Raw genomic sequence first — 25343 nt, 5'->3', positions numbered from 1 at the left:
ATAAATATTTCCCACATTAAGAACGGTGTGCAGAGCCCAGGGCCACCTGTCAGAAGCACAGGGCTGAGAAGGACCAGAGAATCTCTTATTACTTAAAAAAAAAAAAAAAAAAAAAAAAAAAGAAAGAAAAGAAAAAAAAGAAAAGAAAAATAGCAATTCTTTAAAGTGATCTAGCTCAAACATTTCACTCATTTGTGAAAAGCCTTCATGTAACTGAATACATATGTGGCCTATGTCTGGATCTGTCATCTTCAGCAGGAGCAGGGGTGAGATAAAATCTCCCCTATTTTTAAAAGATCTCCAGGGAAGAAAACTTCTTCGATGCTTGTGTTAAAGCCTAATCATCTTGGTTATTATTAATCTTTTATGTTCAATCTAACTTTTTTCCTTTTTATCTTTTATAACAATTTCATCCTTTTTGGTCTTTGAAAATAAAAAATACGAAGATCTGCTTCTTACATTATAGGTGAAATGTTATCGTATCGTCCCTTACTGTTTATGCCTCAAGGCAAAATAACCCCAATTCCCTCTTGTGCCTGACTTGATGTGTACCAAAAAGCAGACGTCATTGTTAGCCAGGGTTGCTAAGTGTAGCAGCTAGTGGCATGGCAGCTCTGGGTGTGAAGCCATGAAACACCATCTTCAGACCAATAGCCAGGCTGATTGTGGAAGCTGCTGGCACCACCTACGGTGGCCTATGGCATTCTTCCAGTTTGACGGAGTCACTGTATTTCTCCACAGGACTTCTCCAGGTGGCCTTCCCCTGCCTGTGGGACACTCTGCCTTCAGGCTTGCCACGCACTTGTCATCTTCCCCACAAGGGAGTCCTACTCTAGAAGTGGGCTGCTGGATTCTCAAGTGCAAATGAAGCACCAGTCAAAAATCACATTTAGTCAAAATTACCCCCCCAAAAGTCTCCATTCAGCTCAGTCAGTTGTTCCTTAAGCAATGCTTCTGGCTAGAATCAGCACCCCAGGATAAAAAGACAAGGTCATCGCACGCTAAACACATTCTTTTTGGAAGAGGAGGTCACTGATTACAATGAAATCATCAGCATCCAGTTGGAAGTCTGGGTTTGTTTGGTACACTTCTTCTCATTCAAAACCAGATATGAAATGGTTGGAAACCACTGACCAGCAAGCACATCAAAGGGAGAACCAAAATGGAATCTGGTATTTTAACTAAAACCATATCTCTAATGCATCCCAAGGCATCCTTTCATATATGAGAGGTAATAAGAATTTGGTGAAAGAGTGAATGCATGACTTTACCAGTGATGAGAAGGACTGTGGAGAATGGTTTGCTGAGCTAATTAGAGCAGAGAAATACCGAGGTGGCAAGACAGGGCTTCATCCCTAAAAAAGAACTGTGGTACCATGGTCCCAAGGCTCACTCATCAACATTCACCAGGTATATACTGAGGATCTCTTTTGCACCAACCAGCTTTCCTCTGGCCTTCTGGACACATGCTCTTGCAAATGCCACCACACTGGACATAGTGCAGGGCCTTGTCCAACTCCCTGCCAGATATGCAGAGAACAGAGGACATATCTTTACTCATGGCACTATTTTCAGTTCCAACAACAATGCATGGGGCTTGCAAGTGTTCAGTACTAGTCGAATAAGTAAAGTTCAGAGTGCTCAACATCTCATCCTAGGAGAGCATTTAATGAAATTTCCTCTTGCATACCCCTTCTACTTCCCTCTTTTCGGGTCACTCATCCAAAGATCAGATAATCCCTGGGACTAGGGTAATTCTCAGGATGGTGCCTTTAACTTACCTTTTAGAACCCTCTTTGATACCCAGATTTTTTGCCTCAGAAAAGAGTATCTCTTAGATACAAGTGTGGCCATCTTTCCCAGCAGGTTCAAATTCCTAGCCAGCTCTTCCATGAAACATTTTCTAGCTTGGCCAAAAAACCCTTATTTTTAAGAGACATCATCTCCTGCCATGAATGAAATTCATACCTGGATACCTCTTTGGAAATTCCCTACCAAGGAGATATGCCCTGAAGGTCCACGATAAGAGGGCCTAGTGACGGGTTGTTGCACATATAGAAACTGGGTAATTATTCTATTGTTGACAGCAGGCATGCCTACCCACTCTGCACCAGCCATCATGATTGCCTCCCTGAGTCACTGCCCAGCCATCAGCACCATGTGACCACCCCAAATACTGGCAGCTTTTCCCAGAGCCCCACATGTTCAAAACATTATAACTAAGCTACACTGGTTACCCCATTAATCATATAAGCTACACTGGTTACCCCATTAATCATGTAAACTCCAAGAGAACAGTACTAATACTCATCTGGATAGACTCAGGTAATACAGTCAGCGAGGAGTGAGACTACACCACAAAACACAAGGCTGGGAGAAGCAAATGACTGGGAGACAGCCCATTAGTCATCAGAAAGAACCCCAAGGTGAAGAAGAAAGTAACAGTACCAATACAAAGAGAGGCACGTGATTTTCCTTTAATTACCTTCAGATTTAGGACTAGGAGTAGATGCTGGAAACTGGTAGGTAGGAGTGTAAGGATTGTCCTCTGTAGCAGAGAAAAGCAGTGGATTTTGAAACTACCCACCATGAAGTGGAGGAACTGACAAATCCGCAATTGATTCTTTTGAACGATTACCTATTTTAGTGTTATTAAAGCACACAGCATCACACTTAAATGAGATTAATGAATTAGAAAGGTCTTAGTTATTTTAATACAGCACATCATGCAAATGAGTGAAAAAAAATTTCCACCAACCAAAAAGGACTATTAAAATCTAAAAGCCAAACCTTATTCCTATAATGGAACTATAAGAATTAATTTAAGGCTAGGACAACAGATACACTGTCTAAGGTTGTGGTACCTTCAGAATTTTGCTGGATTTCAGGAAGTTCAGGGAATTGGTACGTAGGGAAATAAGGGTTTTCTTCAGGAGTGTCTAGGCAGAGGAGCAGGTTTGGGAGAGAGAATAGAGGAAGATACAAATGGAGAGAATGAACGAATAGGGATTCACACACAGTTAAGGCTCCTTGAATTCTGGAACATACTAAGCTTCACTAGCGATATGAAAGAATTCAGATTGCAAAATCCAGTCCTTTTGCCTGAATTACTGAGACACATCTAAAGAGACAATATCATTTTTCCTCTTGGACAAAGAATAACATATATACAGGCTCTAGTAAGCTTCAAGTTTCCAAACAAACAGTAGATTCTTAAATTTTTACATATCTCCATCTACCATTAGGGCAGCTGGTTTTGTTTAGAACATGTAATTTAGGTTGAGTTAATCCCTTTAACAGAAGAGAAATGATGTTGCCTGCAGGGACAGAATCACATACTGTTCACATATGTACCTGTGGCTTGGCATTTGGGCTGCCAAAGCCAGGTCTCAAGATGACAGAGTCACAGAGTGCTGGGGGAAAAGGACTTGGGCTTAAGGAAGTGACCAATAGAACTGACGTCACCCAATCAGAGACCCAGCTTTTGGCATCACTACCATGACTGAGCTTATCCATCCAACCACAGTGGATTTACTCTTGGTTTAGAGACACTAAACACCGAACATCTCAGTATTTTGAAAGAGTTTGAAGAGAGGCACGGCCAGGTTCATTGTGAACATTGCAGGAGCTAATTAACGGTGATGTTAGCTGGTATCTGCAGCTAATCAGAGAGACTAGTTCTTTGCGGCTTAGGCCGACACTGACCAGAATGCTTTTTCTTTGCCTCCATGTGTCATCTGTGCCAGGCGGCCAGACTGGATTTGGTTACAGGGAACGACAGGATGCTCTGCCCATGGGAAGAGTGGTGCCCTTCCCATGGTGCAGCTGCATTCCTGCCTATCAGCTGACTGGCAGCACAGGCGGATGGGAGCTGGTGGGGTCAGGAGCTGCCCGAGCACTGGCCTGGGCTTCTCCCACCATGCTGGATCACCTGCCCCCAATTTGGAAGTGCTTCTCTTGAAGCTTGTGCGGGCTTTGGTGTGTCAGCTCTTGACTGACTCTCTGGGCTACCTGCCAAGTGTTGGCTCCCAGGTGGGGAAGATTATTTTTCATATTACCACCACCTTACAGGTGTACCATACATTCTACTTTATAAGGTAGAATTTGGTCTCATTTGGACCCTGCAACAGCCCTTGGAGGAAGGGAGGGGGGTTGAATGCAGGGAGCTACATGACTGGCCCAGGGTCACAGGTGTGCTTGGGGGTACTGAATCCAGGTGAGGCCAGTTTTCTTCACTCCTAGTTCAGTGACTTGCTCTGCCTACAAGGCAGTCATGGGCTGACACAGGGAGCTGCATCTAAAGCAGGAAGCAGATGGGAGTCAGAGCTGCTCACATCTCGGGCAGGCAGATGCTGGAGCACAGGCAGAGTGCTGGGCTCAACCTGCCACTTCCCACAATGTCTGGGAGGCAGGACTGGAGAGCTGACCTCAAATCCCCCATGTAAGGCAGGGCACAAGCGTTTCCTCCCTGCTCTGCAGATGTATGGCTGGGCTCAGGCAAGCTGGTGCCCAATAAGTTGAGTGTCAGGCCCAGTCTCTCGACATCCTAACAAACCAAGTTTAAGTCCTCACTATGATAGTCAACATATGAACACAGCATAGCTTCTAGAAATCAAAATTAGTACCTCTGTTTAGTTTGTGGATCTGTTTAAACATGGTCTTGTACCAGTCTTTTGATCTCTCGGTATTCTAGAGAAAAACAAAGGCAGAGTGTAAAATACAATGGAAATGTCAGCACGTTTCAGAACTTCTATGATGACAAAATCATACTGGAAAGAGACATCTGAGGTCAAAACTCACATAACTCTATACATGTTAGTGATCCCACAGTTAAATCTTTATTAAAAATGCAAAACTTTTGAGGAAGAATAGTTAAACCAATGGGTGCCTGGGTGGCTCAGTTGATTAAGTGTCTGGCTCTTGATTTCAGCTCAGGTCATGATCTCAGAATCGTGAGATGGAGCCCCATGTAACCTCCACACTCAGTGGGCAGTCTGCTTCTCTCCTTCTTCCTTTCCCGTTGCCCCTCCCTCTGCTCATGTACATGCACTCTCTCTTTCTCTAAAATAAATAAAATCATTAAAAAAAAAAAAAAAAAGCTAAACAGAGAGATTCAGATCTGAATCTGCAGAGTAATATTTGGCCAAAAAGCATGAAGGTTTTGAAAAAGTAAACAAAGATCCTCTTGAAATGTGTTCAATTTTTTAAAATTTCATTTTTAAAATATTTTTTATTTCTTCATTTAAGAGAGAGAGAAACAGGACAGCATAAGCAGGGGGAGAGTCAAAGGCAGAGGGAGACACTCCCTGCTAAGTTGGGAGCTTGACATGGGCTTCAATCCCAGGACCTAGAGATCATGACCTGACCAAAGGCAGATACTTAACTATCTGAACCACCCAGGCATCCCTAAAATCTCATTTTTTAGAGAGACAACTAAATGGAAGTAAAGCCTCCTAGAAACATAAGAGGCAAAGAATATTTGCATGCACCTACCCATTTCGGGTTATTCTGTAGAAGTGTAGCTATATTACCTAGGAGAGGGCCAGATTTAGAACACATACATTCAAACGTATCCCACTCTGCCAGCCAATGCCAATGCCAGAGAGTTTTCATCCTAACCACAAAGCTGGGCTGTTGTTGATTTAAGACCAAAATAATACAAGGAAAGGTGCAGATCGGTGGTTAGATCAGGCATTTTCACGTCCACTTTACAGATGAGGAAATGAGGTACAAAGTCAAAATGATGCCCAAAGTCATAGAGCTGGTAAGAAGGTGAGTGGGAAGGCCGCCTCGCATGATGGTTAGGGGTACGAGTTTGGGAGTCAGAGAGACTGCTCCATCACTCACAGGTTGTGCAATCCTGGACAAGGACCATAATCACTCCGAGTCCCTGTTTCCTCATCTCTAAAATGGGAATTACATCAGTGTCCACCTTGTAGAGTCAATGACAAGATCATCAGTCAGCAAGTGGTAGTGGCAATGACCATTCTACCATCAAAATTCCCTCTCTACTTATTATTGTTATTATATACTTAGTATTACTTAGGACCAAACAACAGTTCTTTCAAGGCTTAGCCCACTGTTGTTTCTACTCCTCCTCCAAAGGGACACAAAAAACAGTCCATTCATTACATGGAGACCAGAGAGAAACATATTGTAGCTAGTGTTCTGAGGGGCCCATGGAATAAAAGGGGATTCACCATAATCCAGTTTCAAATTCCCTTGAATTCCATAGGGCCTGCCGAACACTGGCACATCTGTGCAGGGGGTAAGAACTGGGGCAGCCTGGATTCATTCTGTGGCTTCTGTAGAGTCTGTTGCTCACCCTGAATGATGGGGTATCTCCCACTCGGGGGAACTTCTTCATAAACTCATAAACAAAGACCCTGAGCCCCACATTCTCCCCAGGGTTCCTGGACCTGCAATTTCTGAGCATGTTCCAAGGACAAAAGCCAGAGACTGGGAGACACTGCCCACAACATTCTCCCCTTGAACATGCACCAGCCTGAAGCTTCTCAGAAGTGCTGCTGCAGAGAAACTGCTCTACCTGTGTTCCACCCTGCTTTTCCTCGTGTCACTTGAACCCAAAACCTTTTTCTCATGAGACTCATTAGTGCCTAACATGCTTTGGAGAAAGCTGCTGCACTCTGAGCCCAGGACCAAGGTGGGACAGGATGCTGGCACACAGCTCGGGGAGGCTCTGCAGCCCTCAGTGGGTTTAGAGAGTGGACAGAGGTGAGAATTTTCTCATGAGGGCCACAAGTGGGGTCACATGTACTTGGATACACACATGTCCCTGGCGTAGGAAAAAGCCTAAGTAGGACTCATGGGTCAGTATTCATACCCGGAGTGGGATGCCCACTTCATCCATGGAAACATCGCTTAGGTCCTGAGCGCTCTTAACCACCCGCCTGCTGTCATCCTTTGCCTTTTTTTCAGTAGCTCTTCCAGGGGAGGTGGGTTTCTCCTGGGTTGGTGCCAAGTCCTGCTCTCCCACTCTTCTTTCTGACACAGGATCTAGAAGTGAGAAGTAGTCATTAGCTGAAGTTCTTCTGGTGGCTGTGAAGCAAAATTCTCCCAAACAATCCAGCTGGAGGAAGTGTGTTTGCAAATTCCCAATTGGAATGAGTTTCACTTAGAGCATGGGTCAGAAAACTATGGCCTGGCCACCTGTTTTTGTAAAGTTTTATTGGGGCATAGCCACATCCATTCGTTTATGTACTATTTATGTATGCTTTCAAGTTACAGTGGCAGAGCTGAGTAGCTAGAAATGAAACTATGGCTCATGAAGACTGAAATATTTATCATCTAACCCTTTAAACTGCTAAGTGCACATTAAAATTTGATTCAGGGGCAGCCCCAGTAGCTCAGTGGTTTAGCGCCGCCTACAGCCCAGGGCCTGATCCTGGAGACCCAGGATCGAATCCCATGTCAGGCTTCCTGCATGGAGCCTGCTTCTCCCTCTGCCTGTGTCTCTGCCTCTCTCTCTCTCCTCTCTGTGTATTCTCATGAATAAATAAATAAAATCTATAAAATAAAATAAAATGAAATGAAATGAAATAAAAATAAAATAAATAAATAAAAAATAAATAAAATAAAATTTAAAAAAATAAAAATAAATAAAATAAAATAAAATAGAATAAAATAAAATAAAATAAAATTTGATTCAGAACTAGAGGTTACAGAGAGCTAATAAACATAACAGGTGTAGCCCACAGATTACAAAACTACTTTGTATACTCTGTAATTCCAAACCCTGTCACTTACTATGGGAAGGCATTGTGGCTATGCATGCACATGTCCTGTGGCCATGAGGGTAAACCTCCCAGAGTGCGAGCCTTCAAGTAGCTAATGGCCAGTGGACAGAAAGGGCAAGAGAGGTAGCTATGAGAATGCAAGATGACCAGAGGTGGGTAGAGTCCGCATCATACTTAGCTGAGGAATTTAGGTTCAGGGCTGACCTTTCAGAGCCAAACAGGAAGTAAAGGGTACCCCTGGCAGAGGGAAGAGCATTAGCAAATGCAAGGAGCCTCTGAACTATTCTGAGGTTACCAGGTGCCAGGCACTGTGCTAAATTCTTCATATATATTATCTCAGTTCTCCTCCCAATAATCCTATGAGGAAGAAACCATTACCTGTCCATTTTTAAAAACAGTAAAGACCTGCCTGAGGTCACACGGCTGCCATGTGTTCAAGCTGGGCCTTGCACTAGGGACACTTGACTCCACTGGTTCTCTCTGAGCCATATCCTGTCGTAGCTCCCTCAAAGATGGCACCAAGGCTTCAGGCCCGGCCTGATCCAAACAAAAGTTAGTAAAGGGACTAGGCTGGGAAGGCAGGGAGGGATGGCTGCTTCCATTCCAACACAGTAACTCAGTGAGACGTCCAAGTAAAAATGCCCTAGGAGAAATAGGGGAGCGGAGCCCTTGTGAGGGGCCCAGGCAGGAGTGCAATTCCTGAGCCATCAGCATAAAAGTGATGGAAGAGGTCAGGGAGATAGATGGAAGAGTTCGTGGAGTAGTAAACGTGAGCAGAATCAAGGGCTGACGTCACATGCTGAGGGATGCTACGGTGACAGGCTTGAGAGCAAAAGGGATCCCCCAAAGGATGCAGGAGTTATCAGAGGGAGAGGGGATGAACCAGAAAGGAATAGCGAGGCTTCACTGAAGCCAGAGAGGACAAGATTCCAAGAAGTGAGTGATTCCACCCATGGATGGATGGATAGATGGATGGATGGATGGATGGATGTAAGGAAGGAAGGAAGGAAGGAAGGGAGGGAGGGAGGGAGGGAGGGAGGAAAGTGGGGAGGAAGGGAAACTGAAGCAGAGACAGGGCCATTCCATTAGGCAAAAGAGTCACGGGATCACCCTGGGGGGAGCAAGTTCAAGTTCAGAGGGCAGTGGGATGGATGCCAGACCGCAGAGAAAGGGATGAACATGTGAGCAGGATGTAGGGAGGTATCTAGGGAGGGGGTCAGCACACAAGCACAGACAATGGCAGGTGGGAACCACAGAGGTCGAGAGGTTAGGGGTCGAAAAGGTCTAAGCCAGGGGAGTCAAAGTCCTGGTGGTGATGCTCCCGTGGGGAGGCTGAACAGGGCCAAGAGGCGCCCTGGCAATCAGGTGGTGCTCAGTTGGGATCTGTTCATTGACTGAGGGAGAGCATCTCATCCTTGATAAAGGAAAGGGTGCAGAGTGCTGGGTAGAGACCAAAATCCGGTAAAAAAGGAAGGGCCTGAGGGCACATGTGAGGTTGTGCCCAAGTCAGAGATGTCCCTGCGTGTAGGAGGGGCTGGGGAAGTGGGGAACCAGTGCGTCCACATGCTCAGGTACGACAACCTTCACCACTGGCCCTGCTGGTAGAATTACCCTGCCTGGATTTCCAACTGACTTCCCACACAAGTACTCATTCTGTGACCGCAGAATGGTTTCTAAACCCTCTGTGCAAGACCTAGCTCAGGGTATGCTTCAGACAACCGGATCCCTGGCATCATAGCCATGAGCTTTGAAGGATGTTGAGACCAGACTGGACTCTTGGGATGAGTTCTCATGTTCCTAGGCAATTCCCACAGAAGGCCAAGGATTTGGCAGGAAGCCTGGAAGTGCAAGGGGATTTCAAGTTACTGAAGTCTACCCTAAATATGGCTCTGCTGAGCATTCTCCTCCTGCCTGGGAAGGTCTTCCTGAGTGTCACCAGGAAGCAGCAGGGGAGGCTGATTTCAAGCTGTCTCGCCTGGTACTTGGAGGCGCTGACACTCCTCACTCCAGCATCCTCTCTTAAGAAGTAACAGATCACAAACTTGGCATTCTCAGGGTTTCCAGACCCAGAGAAATGTTTTAAATTGTTGGGGCAGGTGGCTCCAACAACAATCACTTAACTACAAAACTCAAGTTGACAGTTCATAGATTTGTTCTAAAGCTATCAGAGTTCTTCGGCTCTACAAAAATTAGCCCTGAATTATTTTACTTTGGAAGACTGTGATCATGTGACTCATGGTTGAGTGGATTTCAGTGTACAGAGAGATGAACTGCAGCCTCAAAGAAAGAAAGTTGTTTCTTGTTTTACATATAGTGAAAACCTCACACAACAGGTCTTATACCATGAGGGTGACAGGACTACATTTGGCATGTATAGGACAATGAGGGCCTCGTGAGCTATTTCGTGAGAAATAGCTCACGAGGCAAATACCAAAACCTCAACAGGACATCCTGGAGCATTTCCTTCCAGTTTTACACTGAGCTTTTACAAGGAAGGTGCTGGAAAGGGCCACTACATAAGTGACAATGTTGGCAACCTGGCACAGGGCCTCAGTGCCTGTGGGCAGCTTCCTTTCCTTCACACCCAAAGCTCGGTGATTGAGGACCACAGAAATGCCGACACCTCCCTAAGGAAGGCTAGACCCTCTGCCCCAGCCCTGACTTGTTTCTCTGTCCATCTCCCCAAGGGAACCATGAGCTTGAGGTGGCCAAACACCATGTGGCTCTCGATTCTGAATGAATCTCATTGAACAAGAAGCCCCATAAAGAGGACACCTGGGTAGCTCAGTGGGTGAGTGTCTGCCTTTGGCTCAGGTTGTGATCCTGGGTCCTAGATTGAATCCCGCATCAGGTTCCCCACAGGGAGCCTACTTCAACTTCTGCCTATGTCTCTGCCTCTCTTTTTCTCATGAATAAATAAATACAATCTTAAAAGAAAAGTAAAAAGCCCCATAAAGGCTCAATAAAAACCTGTTAAGATTGGGGTGGGATGGGGCGGGGGGGGGGGGAGTGTCAAGGGAGGTGGCTGGCCCATCAAGTGCCATCATGACAGGTATGATGGGCAAAGCCCCACTGCTGCCAGGAGCAGACTGGAGTGAGCCCAGCCAGCCCTCTCTCCTTCAAGAGCTTCTGAACAGAACAGTGCTGCTTCTTTTTCAACAAAAACTAACATCTAGTGAGCACTTACTTTACGTCCCACTCTATCAAATATCGTTAATGGGTCTGTTCCAAAACTCAAGGAAGACAGAAACATTAGGCTTATTCTGAAGCCAAGGAAGTGGCCCGAGCCTGCCAGACTGGTGGAGAAGCCCTAACACTGCATAGCACTTTCCAGTGTGCAAAGCATACCCTGCTTCCTGTCGCACACGATACTCACAGCTCTGAGGAAAGGATGAGGATTATCAATCCCCATTTCCCACATGAGGAAACTATGCCATAGAGAGGTAAAGTCACTTACCCGGGGATAAACAACGTCATAAGAGGAGATAGCCAGGACCCAACTGTGTGCCTCCTAACTTGTGTCTGTGCACCTGTTTCAGCCGTTCCACGGCTCTTTTCCAAATCCCAAAGGCAGGAAGGTGTTCACAGGAGCTACCTTTGCTTCAGAGCCACCCTGTTCTCAGCAACCCGGGCTGGGGCCAGGGAATGAAGTGATTTGGTGTGGCAGAGTCAGGAGGGGGCAGTGAAGGGCACCTTGTGTTCAACCACAGCCTTCCTGGCCCTGGGGCCAAGTCCCGATAAAGCTGAGAGGGTGTGAGAACCCCATGTTCTCCCCACAGGGCTCTCTATGAATCACAAGGGCAGCAAACATGAAGTAACAGAGAAATCGTGAAGCAGCTCAGGCTCTTGTGTATCTACCAGATAAGGGATTCTTGCTCCAGATTCACACGTATCTGTAAATCCACCAGGTGCACACTTGACCTTGAGGCTTTTTCTATAAATGAATCTACTGGCTTTATTAGATTCTCCAAATGAGTCCATCACCAAAAAATGGTTATGAACCATTATACCACACTGTGAGCTGCTGGAGGGCAGCACAGTTCCTGGATATGGATACAGAGCCTGGTTCAGGGCCTGATACAGAGTAGACACTCAATAAAATGAGGCATGAATCCATGGAGGTGCCTGCTGATAATGGAAACTCACATCCACCAAGCACTTAGTGAGTGACAATGCTCGGTGTAGGCTGCTTTATAAGCAGAACCTCCGAGGCATTACTGCGTTTCCCATTTGGCAGATAAGAAAACTGACCTGTGGTTTAGATCATTAGCAGCCTGCCTAAGGCTGCCAGCCCCTAACCATTGGGAAGGACTCAAAGCAGAATGGCTACAGAAAGCCGTAAGGACACGGTGAAACCTTCCCATCCCTGGGTTTCCCCACAGTTCTGGCCATGTGTAGCCACACTTTATTAGGGAGGGCACCCTGACACCTGATTATCTAGCAGATCAATGCCCACCACTGCCAGTTCTTGATGGGACTCGCTCCTCAAGGTGGTCAGTACACAGGCAGCATTAGCATCACTGGGGACCCGGGGAGAAACGTAAGTTCTCACCAACACATTATTATTATTATTATTTTTCTCACCAACACGTTAAATCTGAATATGTGGAGCTGTGGAATCTGGGTTTTGGACCAGCTTTCCAGGAGATTCTGATGCCTGCTCACACCTCCTTTCAGGCACTGCTGAGCTAGAGGCTCTCACCCGGGTCTGTCATGCAGGGTCATTTACTGGCACCTGGGCTTGCCACTCAACAAGAAAAGAACTTGCCTACATTCCCTAACCCTGACTGACTCAATCCTAGAAGAGGGATTGGAATCAACAGAAAGGGGACTTCTTTAGTAAGGCCTGCCTCGAATGCTCCACCTAAGGTATAACTTTTTGTTCTTTTTTATTCAGATTGTCCTGTTCTTACCCATCAAGGCACTTATCACAGCTGCCCAGGACATGTGTGCTAGTTGGGGTTACTGATCTGGTGTGCCTCCTGCACCCCTTCAAACTGCAGGAAGGAGGCAGGACCATCATGCTTCCACCGTCCTTGTGGTCCAGCAACAGAATCCCCAGCACATTGGAGGAACTCCTCAGACTGTGGCTCACACGTCAAAGGTGTTAGCATATAAATAAATATTTGGCACCTACCTGAAAGGCTACTGAGTCGTTTTTGCTGTTCTGTGATAAAAGAAAAGATACACATTGTGAGATTCACACAGACATGGTAAGACCAGGAAGTCCTGCCACAACTTGTTAGCACCCCAAACTGGCATCCTAACTGTCCCTTGGGCTTAGATGCTGAAATGTTGTGTGGCAGCCACCACCCCCAGCTGGATATCGGGGCATTGACGCGGCTTCCGTTACCCAGGTGTGGTGTCTCCAAGCCTCCCTCCTACATCTGTACCAAGATTCAGGGAACAGTCACTGTTTGGTTGTTGTTTACACCTGGTTTCAAGGTGATCTGATCATGGAAGGAGACCCTCCCAACTCCCCTGGTTGGTTGGTTGGTTGGTTTGTTTGTTTGTTTATTTGGTTGGTTGGTTGGTTGGTTGGTTGGTTTGTTTGTTTGTTTGTTTGTTTGTTTGTTTATTTATTTATTTATTTATTTATTTATTTATTTATTTATCTATCTATCTATCTATCTCCTCTCGTTTTAAGGGACCAGGACCTTATAATGACCCCAGTCTCATTAAGTTTGAAGGAAATATAACTGTCATGGCAGCTACCACCTCCTGAGAGCTTTACCAAACAGCAGACATTGTTTTTAAGAGCTTTCACACATGTTAACACTTTAAATCTAGTGGGTTGAGACACCTCAGATAAGCAGCACAAACTACCCATGATGACACTGAACGTCAGAGGGGGAAGCTAGAACCTGGGTCCCCAACTCCTAGTGCAGAATTCTTTCCAATCCTGATCTCCAGGCCACCATGCTCCCCAACACGATGGTCTATCAGTTCCTCACTCTCTTGGGCACCCGCGGACGGAGGCCACTATCTCTTTTTGAAAGTTCTGTGTGTACGTGCTTTGGGATAAGCACAAAAATGACCTTTACCTTCCACAGCTGCTAAATTTAAAGCAGCTACGTAGATAAAAATAGAGCACTTGCCAGCCCATGGGTGCTGTCATCATCCCCCTTGGCTGCGGCCCCACCCTCCCTCCAGAATCCATGTGGGCAAGAAGTAAACAGAGCAGCAGGGGTGCTTCCAGCCAGAACAGCCTGTCCACCTCTGGATGTGGACGAAGTTCACTCGAGCTGGATAACATAAGCCCAGCTGAGCTCTTGGCTCAGCTCTGCCAGCAACCTGCTAGAGCATGTTGGCCAATCATGTAAACTCTTCCCTTAATTTCCTCATCTGTCGGATCAAAATGCCCAACGGATCTATGGTTCCAGAGTCCAGTCTGCCAACCAGATGCAAGGGCTTCCTCACCAGGCAAAAGCAAATTTATTCAACTTAAAAGACTATGTTCCTACTTCTGAGATTGGAAATGGCCCTTCTTTCAGAGAATGACATGTGATATGGATAACAGTAGTTGTTTTTCAGAGGTGTGATTTACTATAGTTAGAAATTAGCAACCCTAGGGTAGGCTCCAGGCTGTTTCATGTGACTGTGAGATCCAGAGTCTGGGAACCACTAAGCTCTTGTTCTCCAGTGTGGTCTATGGACCAGAAGCACTGATGTGTTCTGCAAATTGCTGAAAAAATGCAGAATCTCAGCCCTGCCTCAGACCTCCTGAATCCAAATCTGCAAGTATGTACTCCCAAGACCACATACACCAAAGACTGAGAAGCTCTGAGCTAGGGGACCCATGCACCTCGTCAGTCCCGAGTTTTCTGGTTCAAATCCTCCTTCTAGACTGATCGTAAGTCATCTGCCCTCACATACGTGGTATGAGAAGAGGGACAAGGAGCTGTGTTGTGCATACTCATCAGTGCCAGGGCAGATGTATAGCACCCCCTCATTTATCTACAGTTGGGGGACCTAGCTTGTAGAGAGAGGGTTGTTGTCACACTGTGCCCTGCCCATCTAGGCCAGAAAAAAAGGGAATCCTTTTTAGGATGACTAAACTAGACTTCCAGAAGTAGAGTAAAGTTATCATTCCCTCAGGAGACTTTGCAATAGTTAAATTGTTTTTACGGGTACTTTCTATGAGCACTGCTGTCAGGTTGGGTAAATTCCAAAGCAAGGCCAGAAACACATGACCTAAACCCCAGTGACAACTAGTAATCCAAGGCTAGGTGGCAAGGCGCTTCCATTCTCCTCTTCTCTTCCTGCTCCACCTCCACAGGGAACATATGGTTTGCTCTTTAAGAAAAGCTACTTTTGATTCCAAAAAACTAATATACTTGTATCCTTTACTGAAGGATGTGTGATTCAGGCAGCACAATTCTGATCTTTAAACCCAAAGGGCAGGACTGCACAAAAGAAAAAGGCAAGAACCAAAGGCATTTAGGCAAGTAAGAGGAATCCATTTGCCCAGGGAAGAAACAAAAAAGAACTACAAGCATTTTTGTGCCCAAAGATGTCTCACTAGGTGTCACCAGAGGGACCTGGTGGAAGCAGCTGACATTACACTTGGCATTTCCCAAAAACCAAGTTGCCTTGGGAATAAATCCCATTTTTAGAGAAACTGCCTTTCCTTCTTTGAACTAAATTGTTTCTGGATTTTTTTTAAAAGACAAGTCATAAAGAAGTTCATAGAGAACCAAAATTTCACTTTGTCCTGCATTATGGACACTGGGCAGAGAAAGCTCTTGCCAGTAAGGGGTATGGCCCTGCTGAAAGGAGAATGGAGTCTTAAATAGTTTAGTGTGGGGCTTGGGACCCTTATCATCTTTGAAAAAACAAGATTCGTGGAGGACAGTTAATATGGAGGCTATACATAGTGGAAAAAAAATAAAATTACTAAAATAACTAAGATTCAAGTGGGAAGATTTTAAGTGAGAGGAAATGTTTCATTCATCTGTTTTACAAGTTAGAAACAGGAAACAGAAAACTCCATTTAATATGGAAAACAATTAAAAATAGACTCCAGTTCCATTCTGATCCAAGTAATGTGGGGGTGGGGCAGGGGGAGCTATGCAGTAGGCAAACGGCGCATCAAGAAAAGGAGAGGTTTGGTGCCTAGCTTTTTTGAAACTCAGACTAAAAAACCCTTTCTGCTCTATGAAACAGCTTGACAATTTTACACTTTACACTGCAAAGGATTTTCGTGAAGGAAAAGTTTCTCTCTCTACTGAATTCCAACTAGTAAAAACCTGAGACTTAAGATCACCTTCTGAAATTTTAAAGCAGAAGGGTCAACATAGACAACTATTACCTCAAAGCACTTCCGCTTTACCTAAATGCCCCTTCAGAGAAGGGAAGAACCAGCCGGAAGCAGTAAGAGAACTATAGAAAACAAATGTGGACACCCTCAGCAGAGCTCTATCAGCCACACAGCATACGGGACACACACAGCCACGTGAGTCTCATGTCCCAAAAGGGTGCACTGAATGACAGCCCAGTGTGATAAATGCTGGCAAGAGTCTAGGCCAGCGAGTCACTAAGAGAAAGTCCAGTGCCTGCTTTAGAGGCACAAAAACATGTTTGATATTTTATAAAGGTCTCCACCCATTATGCTTTTTAAAAAAAAAATTGGGTACTCAAAATTTTGCTTTCTAGAAAATTCATGATGTCAAAGAACTACATGACTTATTAAACGAGATATTATTGCTATACCTAGATTTACCCAGCAAAGCTCTGATTCAAATTCTCATGATGAGGAGTTAAGGTACACAGACTTTTTCCCTTCTGTCTTTTCCTTATTTTGGTGCTACCATCTGAAAACAACCGTAAACACCCAAGGTGCGGAACACGCGCTACACCAGCTTACTTACACAGATATCTGACATCATCTCATATCAGGGGCCGGTCTCCCTGCTGTGGTCTACTCTGTGGGTCATGGGAGTGAGTAAACAGGGGCAGACAGTATCGAGGAAGGGAGGAGGTTTGTGACAATTTCTCTGGAATGGGAGAATTCTTGCCCCTGGAAGTCACAGAACAGCTTTGTTGATGCCAGTGAGTGGGGGGCGCTCTGAGAAGTTCCCTTACCTCGATTGTGTTGCAAGAGTACAATAGTAGGATTGACAATTGTCGTAGAGGGGTAGGCAGATGATGACTTGCTAACTGGTGCAGCGATCTGGGAATCGGTTCCAACGTGGGATGAAGAAACTTCATTTAGTACAGGACTTGAATCCTGAAAAGTGAACAAACACTGTGACCAACTGTAAGTATGTGAAACCTAATGTTCTTTTTAAAAAAGAAGAAATGTATAGCTTTACAAGGACCTTAATTATAAAAAGAAATGTAATCAATGAGACGTCACTAATTCCAGTTAGGAGTTTAATCTGGAATGCTTAGTCTCTTTGTTGGTGTTAGTAAGGGTAGAGAGGGAAGGTGAGTGTTACTGGAAGTCTCAGCAACATCATTATTTTCGCCTGGTAATAGCCGTGGATCAATCCGGTTACTGAAAAAGGAAATTCAAAACAAAATAGAACAACATGCAAGACTCATGCAATTCCAAACGTGATCCGAGAATGAGAGCTGGTTTAAGGGAAAAATCAGGAAAGTTTAGTATACTTGTCTAAAGAAACATGAGACAACATGAGGACAAGAAGCCATCGATGTGAGTAGGGAAAAGTTACATATTGGTATTCCTAGAAAGCCACTCTTATTTATTTGCATCACTCAACAACCTTACTAGCACTTGATTCTGAGATTTGGGTGTTACCCGGTTCTATCCTGAGTCCCCCCGCCCCCCCACTCCAGTATTGAATGACAAAGATCTTTGAAATGGTAAAGACTTATAATAATCTTGACTTCAGGATGCCTGGGTGGCTTCATGGTTGAGCCTCTGCCTTCGGGCGTGGTTCCAGAGTCCCAGGATCAAGTCCCACATTGGGCTCCCCTCAAGGAGCCTGTTTCTCCCTCTGCCTATGTCTCTGCCTCTCTGTCTCTCTCATGAATAAAAAAATAAAATCTTAAAAAAAAAAAAAAAAAAAGAAAATCCTGACTTCAAAAACCTAAGGTCTCGGCTATAAAAACCAATAGAACTGTTACTATTAACATTATAATCTGCATGAAGGGAATGATGCTAGTCTTTTTTAAAGACAGAAAAACAAGACCTCAATATGTAGTAAGTAAGGATATATACACAGTTTCACCTATCACACTTGTAACTCTTAGAAAGTTTCTATTCTGGACCTCTAGCCAGAATGTCATTCTTAAGGAGTTTGAAAGGCAAGACTTTGATTGTTACTCTCCAGATTAATGTATGGCTCAAAGCAATTAGTATGCTCCAGAGAAGACGAAAGCCATGCCTCCCTTCCTCCTTTTGACCCCTGCACCTAGCATAAGACTCTGCAGACAGTTGGTGCTTGTTAAATAAATATCACTTGAATGACTGGAGCCATCTATTTGTAAAGGTGTTTCCGAACAACTTTTGCAGCAAGAAAACATGTGACCATAAAAGAAAGAACGTATCAGAACCAGGGACAGCTCCTGACGCACAGTAGGGGCCTTCAGTCAATTCTGAAAGTGCCCTAATGTTGCAGCTGCTAGTTATGAGCAACAGCTCAATTTAGTGAATAAAATCTTTCCCCAAGGCTTGAGAGGCATAATATGATCTTGTTCAGAAGTGCTTCATCTCCATTTTTTCATTTGTAAAGTAGAAAAAAATTACACTTGCCTTAATTTACTTCCCAAGTGATTTAATAAAGATAAATGATACACCCGTGAAAACACTGCCATAATGCACCTGAGAAACACACACACAAAAATCAGGCATGTGGCTCCCTAAGGTATAAATGCCTACTGTGATGTCTGGATAGATCATGTGAACATGAAGTATTTTACAAAATTTTATTCTGTGGCCCAAGTCTTATTTCTGGAACATCACAAAAATGGCTACAGACAAAAAGAATCTGGATCAATTCACATGAATTTTCTTCTTCCCTCTTATTCTCAAATAGCTACAGATGGAGCAAATCTCAACTTGTGGCTTGGCCACCATCCCTCGGGGGCTCGTGCTTTTCCTCACAGGTCTCATTGAGTGAAGGATCCCAAACAGTTTCCTTTTTCACCTTACGGTTACTTGGGACCAAACCAAATAAGTCACCAGCTGAAGTCCCCCCTGGAAGTTTATACCAGGCTGATCAGTCAGGCTGGAGAAACTGAGGACACTGTCCTAACTGACCTGTCCTGGCACCCCTGAAACAAAACTCAGTATGAACATCTAGATCTATACAGATGATAAATTATACAGCATACAACAAAACTACTCACAATCGTATACTATGGCACTAAAAACATCTCACTTTATATACTGTTCTGGAGAAATACCCTGTGCCAAAGGGAAGAATATCTACAGATTATTCGGGTGCCCTCCGAAATAAGAGCAGCTTCTCAATATGCCTACAAGCTGGGCTAGGGTGAGGGGAGTGCTTAGAAACAATCTAGCATTTTCCTTCAACAGGGTTGAGCTGCAAAGCTCAAAGCTGGAAGGATATCCAAAGCCCCTGGACCATGCTTGGCTGAGTCCTGACCTAACTGCATTGTGTCGCACCTAGAGATTTGAGAAGAGGTCCCAGACCAGAATGAAGCCATTCCCAGCTCTGGTGTGCCTGGTATCTGGCTACAAATTCTTCTACAAGCCAAAAAGGAGTTTCTCTGCTTTTTGCATGACTGGCTTCAGCTCAATGAATCATGAGAGCCAGTTTGGCATAGGTGTAGGCATACATACACCTTTACACAAAGGGATGTTACTAAGCATTTAGCTGCATCAGCCAATTACATGACCCACTATATCTCAAAATGTGATCCAAGGACCCTCAGCATCAGAATCCTCAGGATGTGGGTTATGAAATCAGAGCCCTAGGCCCCTCTGCATATCCACTCAATTAGGACTCTAGGAGTATAACCTGGAGTTGACGATGTAAACCAGCTTCCTTGACTCTCAGATAATCCCATGTATGCTAAGCTTCGGAGCCAAAATGCTACCCAAAAAAACCCTTCAAGAACAAAGGCTGTGCCTTGTTCATAGCTGTACCTACAGAATCTAGCAATATGCCTGGAACATTGTAGGAGCTCATTAATTGTTAATTAGCCAATAACTTATTTTTGAGGGACTCTGGCCCCCATTTGCAAGGGCAAGTCCTCAGCAATGTAGCTAACAGTTATCGAGCATTCTCTCTTTCTGTGGGAAGCACCATCCTAGCAACTCTAACAGACTCAGTCCCACTGCACCCCACAGGCCCCTGAGTAGATCCACACATTCCCATTTTACAATTCACTCTGAGGTTCTGAGATCCTCTTGATTCTCAGGGCTCCTGAGGAGAAATAAAGACCCTGATTCAACCTCTCCTGTAAAGCACTTGGACTTTCCCCACCTACAATGGGGACTCATCTCTCAAGGGATGGGACCTGACGTATCAAGGCCCTTTACCTTCACTTGACCCCTGAAGCAACATTTTGCCGCAAAGGCCCCTGAGAGCCACTAGTCAGGGGGACGCAGCACTTTTTTGCCTTTGGAGAAAACAGTCCCAACATTTGTGCAAGGCTTTTAGAGCCATTTACTCAATTAAACTCAACTTTTTTTTTTTTTTAAACTATTCTCTGCCATTGGCATATATAAAAGTTTACTTGCTAAATCAACAAAAGAGGGAATCTTCCTCCCCTAGAAGCTCACTGCTCCCTGGTGGAGAGGCTGCCATTGGCTTTCCTACATAGCTCTTCAGCCTTCCTCGGCTCTCAACGCCACATTTGCTTGGCCTCTCAAGAGCATCACGAGCCAAAGGAGAGGCCACGGAGGTTCTCAGAGGGAAAACGGGGTTCTTCCAGAAGATGTGCATTCCAAACAGGACAGGCAGAGGCACGCAAGGGGCTCGTGAGCAGCTGAAGGAGACGACACGCACACGCACAGGAGGCATGCACTCTGAGGAAAGCAAACAGGGGTCCAGTCACCACACGAGCACAGTGGCAGTGGACACTTCCCTCACGACTTAGTACTTCAGTGACAAAGGGGTTTTCACTGCCAGGAGCAGACATTCAGGAAAGCTGTGAGGAGGGGGTTCCGGCAAGCTTACGGTACTTGAAACAGCTCCCGTGAGGTCAGGCTCCGAGGCTCTGCGGAGGCCCTCCGGTATCGGGGGCACCAGCGGAGGAGGTGGTGAGAAGGATGGTGGTGTCTGGCTAACGGGGAAGTGGGGGCCAGGAGCGCTGGCTGGCTGGCTGTGGTGGGATCGCCTCTGCAGACGAGGGGGAATGAAATCATCTAGAGTCGGGAAGGTCAGAAGTGGGGCGGCAGGGGCAGTCGCCGGGCTTGGGGGGCCAAGAGGCCCCAGAGATGCTGGAGGTCTGGCAGTGCCTTCTTGCCCTCTGTCAGTATTAACCAGGTAGAGAGGGACAACTATTATCTCAGGCTGGGCTGAACTGGAGAAAGTGGCGTCCTGTAGGAAATAAGGGGTTCGTTATGTAAAGGGGCATGGCAGGGAAGAAGGAATTCCATATTTAAACAGTAGAGACTGGACATGCAGTGATGTACTCTGAGAACTATTTAATCGGTGCCCGCTCCTCAGAGTACATGAGACAGCCGGTGCTGGCCAGCTGGCCTCCTGACACTCCATGACACAGAGGGAACCCCATCCAAGTTTACTTTCCATCCATCTATTTTTGACTCCTTTTAACACTTTAGAGAGAGAGAAAAAGAACAACAGAACAGGCAGGCAGGCTATGTTTTACCCCCAAACTGCTTGCAGAGCCCGAAAGCTTGGGAGCAAATACAATTTCTTTGGCACCTTGTGATAAAACACCGACACCCCGAATCTCACCAAGTTATTAGTATATGGATCCCACACTCCAGCATACTTACATACTACCAGGAAAGAGAGGGAGGGGACAGAGAGGACTGTGCCGAGGGGTTTAGAGAGAAGAATTCGGGACTCAAGCTGCAGCAATGTTGACAAGGAGAGGGAGGGGAGGCAGCCCAGAAAACAAGCGAGCTGCTTGCATGAAATCTCAAGAGAGATGGTGTAGAAGACACACACACATTCCTAAGTCCTTGCCTTGTCTGGATAACACGGCTGCAAAAGGTAAGGTTCTTTTCTCTTCCGGTTTTCGGGAGCAGAGGAAAGCTGGGGCCCTAGCACAGGTGGTGGTCTCATCGCAGCTGGGAACGGAGGCCGGGCACACAGGGAAGGACTCGCACCCCAGTTAGCAGCATCTTTATGGATGTCAGAGAATAGCTTGGGAGGGTCAGGAGGAGCAGAGGGTGGCTTTCCCGTGCCGGCTGTGCGGGGGACAATGCCGGGAGCCGGTGCTCGAGTGCCTGCAGCTTCCGAGGGAGTGCCCGTGGCTGGGTCACGTGCAACACGAGAGGCCTGAGAGGCCTTTTCCGCTGCCACCCGGCAGATGTTATTGGATAAACAAGGTACATATAAGCTGCTGACCTTTTTATTCCCAACTGCCTCATGACGTGGGTTAGAGCTCACATTCTCACTGTCAACTGTCCTGGTGGCCACACAGTGGTGCCAGGGTTGGGAGGAAGCACGGGAGAACGTGGACCCTGGAAGCGACGGCCTGGGGTGCGGCACACCTTTGGGAGTGGATCTGGCTGCCAGGGAGACAGGGACAGGCTGCGGTCGTGAGGGTCTCTGCTGGCTGGGGGTGCTGGGGGGGACGTAAGGCTTTGGTGAGCTCAGGTAGAGGGAGTCCTTGGAGGGACTGGGGGTGGTGGGGCACTGCCATGCAAAGCGGTCCTCTTTAGGGAGAGGAGGCCGAGGGGGGGAGAGAACCTTTAGCATTATCTTCAAGAGATAGTATCAAAATGGGGAAAAAAGAAAGAGGAAGGAAATGGAAAGAAGGATGACCATTAGAAATAACAGCATAACATGATGTGAAGAAAAATAATTCTTGATATGTTTTTAAGCAAACCCTGAGCTTAGACTCCTTGTGGTCCCTACATTTCTCCTCTGGATGAGGCCAACGGCTGAGTCCTACTCACCTGGAGAGGCAGGCCTGACTCTCTCACATCTCAGCCCAGGAGAGGCCACGTGTTAAGTCAGTTTGACGGCGATCCTTGGCTGACCTGCACCCTTCGTCAGCCCTCCTGATTGATGGGTGCCCAAGGTCTCAAGGCTGGGGCAAGAGGCCCCAAGAGCCCCCCAGTGTTCTCAAACTCTTCTCAAAGATTTCCTTCTCCATGCCCTTAGCACTAAAAGTTTAAGTTCACTGAAACACTTGAATGTCTTTCATTCTCTTCCCTTAGGAAATAGAGAATTGGAAGAAGCATCCTTATTTGTGTTCACAGGAGACAGATGTCTTAATTGAATCACTGAGATTTAGCACTCAATTCCATAAGCATAACAAATTAAAGCTCACCAAGAAGAGAATGCTAAGGATTTAGAATCCACATGTGCTCTTTTCTCAAAGGAAACAATTTGATGGAAGTAATTATTAGGAGGAAGACAGGCATAAGATTAAAAGCACGTAGTCTCCCATTTTGATGCACACAGAACAAAGGGACCAGACAACGAAGCACTTGATTTGCCTACCGAATTGGACTGTGCCTGGTTCATCAAAGTCCAGTGGGGCTTGCCCCATTCCCATCCAGAGCACCACCAAACAGACAATCCCACAGTGGGGTGACCAGCCCCACACTCCTGGCTTCAGCCCAAAGCTCGGTTCTAGACTGAGAAGAAGCTGTAGGTCACATCTTATTCCTTCTCCCTCAACACAGCTCCTAGCTCCTCCTTGGGTCTCAGTGGGGTACAGGAAACGGGGTAAATCTCCTGAACAATGCTCATTTCAATGAGAATTGTCAACTGGTGGCTCAACTGGAAATTGGACCATAATGAGAACAGCTTATTTCCTAGTGTTATGGATTAAATGTGCATGTCCCCGCAAAAGTTCATATATTGAACCCCTAGCCCCAAGTAATGGTATTTTGAGATGGAGCCTATAGGAGATAATTAGGGTGAGATGGATAATTAGGGTGAGATGGGGTTATGAAGGTGAAGTCCCATTATGGGATTAATGTCCTTGTAAGAAGAAGAGAGCTCATTCTTTCCATCAGGTGAGGACACAGTGAAAAAGTATATGCCAGGAAGAGAGCCCTAACTAGGAACCATATCAATTGGCACCTTGACTTTGGACTTCCCAGACCCCAGAACTGTGAGAATAAATGTCTGAGAGTGCCAGGGTGGCTCAGTTGGTTAAGCATCTGCCTTTGCTCAGGTTGTGATCCTGGGGTCTTGGGATCAAGCCCCACATCGGGGTCTCTGCTCATTGGGGAATCTGCTTCTCCCTCTCCCTGCTGTTTTCCCTGCTTGTGTGCTCCATCAAATAAATAAAATCTTAAGAAAAAAAAGAAATGTCTGTTGTTTAAGACACCTATTTATGGTATTTTGTCATAGCAGCCCAAGCTAAGACACCTAGATTTTTCCTCACTGGTTCCTATTTTTAAAGGTACCTATCCTATCTTTAAAGACAGCAAAAGGGAGCACCAGGAGACAGGATTCCCCTCTAGCCCCTGGGTCTCCTGGACCCCAACTCATTTCTTATAAGAAGATGCCAGGCCTGTGGGGCTCTAAGAGCTATCTTCATCTGAAACTGAGCCAGGTACCAGAGGAAAACCAGAATGTCCTCTAAATTGCATAGATGAGGTTTATTAAGAGTTTGGTCACTACCTGGTATATGGGTTATATCCCCAAACTGGGAGAGTACAGGGGTAGGGGTCTATCTGAAGTTTGTTTTTTATTTTTTGTGGAGTGCAGGTAGAAAGGCGAAGGGTAAATAGGCAAGAAATCAAGCTTTTTGAGTCTGGATTAGAATATCAACCCCAGAACCAGGGAGCAACCTATCCCATAACAAATTCTGTTCTCTAGCTACAAATAACCTGGATCAAGAAGAAATGAGCTGGATAGGCTAGGTTAACTCGATGCCTATCCCTTCCACAGGGTGCCCATGATGGTGCCAGTGGAATGAGGCCATGCGTACCAGCCAAAAATACAAAAACAAGTGGCCCCATATCAGTAGTTAGTAGGGCTAAAACCCTCCAGTTGGGACTGACTTAGTTTCGGTGAAATGCACTGGAGATTGCGGCAGTTTCAGACTGAACAATACTCTCTATAAATAATAAACACTCAAACTAGCATGCAACAAAGGGACTATAGGCTAAGTTGAGTGATGGTTGTCAGGGAGGTAAGCAAAAGATAACTTTGACTTTGGCTCAGATTTACTCTATTTTGAGCTCCAGTGTCCCACATGTGATTCCTTCTTGTCCAAAGATAGGAATCGGTTTCAATGAGTTTTTAACTTAATTTGGTTACGGCCATATAAGGTGCCAGGGTTGCATTACATCAGGCACAAGCCCTCCCAGGGCTTTGGCCCTGTAGAGAGAATGCTTCCCCAGAGTGTTGACAATGTACTCAGAGCCAAAGGCCTTCCTGTCTTAAAGAAGGAGGGGGACAGACACTGTCATCTTACAGGGAAGGAACTTTCTGATTTATTGTAAACGTTGCAGGAACTACATACACTGTTTCCATTCCTGCCATCAGC

General features: G+C 45.7%; 1 protein-coding gene across 50 annotated transcripts in view; it reads right to left on the bottom strand.

Moving 5' to 3' along the window:
• Positions 1-25343, bottom strand: part of SORBS1 (sorbin and SH3 domain containing 1) — a 228772-nt gene that overhangs the window by 72529 nt on the left and 130900 nt on the right. For 9 of the 50 annotated variants that reach the window (XM_072806027.1, XM_072806034.1, XM_072806044.1 and 6 more), the window contains exons 9-16: positions 21851-22591; positions 20873-21235; positions 16842-16986; positions 12895-12924; positions 6845-7017; positions 4626-4689; positions 2865-2939; positions 2486-2548 (exon numbers count right to left, since the gene is read on the bottom strand). In XM_072806027.1, coding sequence (XP_072662128.1) covers positions 2486-2548; positions 2865-2939; positions 4626-4689; positions 6845-7017; positions 12895-12924; positions 16842-16986; positions 20873-21235; positions 21851-22591 — 1654 coding nt within the window. The remainder of the gene's footprint in view (positions 1-2485; positions 2549-2864; positions 2940-4625; positions 4690-6844; positions 7018-12894; positions 12925-16841; positions 16987-20872; positions 21236-21850; positions 22592-25343) is intronic. The other 41 variants (XM_072806028.1, XM_072806048.1, XM_072806033.1 and 38 more) reach the window with 7 other exon arrangements.

This window comes from Canis lupus, chromosome 29 (assembly GCF_048164855.1).
Source record: "Canis lupus baileyi chromosome 29, mCanLup2.hap1, whole genome shotgun sequence".
NCBI classification, from domain to species: Eukaryota; Metazoa; Chordata; class Mammalia; order Carnivora; family Canidae; genus Canis; species Canis lupus.
The sequence above is the reverse complement of the archived record's forward strand: the minus strand, read 5'-3'. Positions and strand labels throughout refer to the sequence as shown.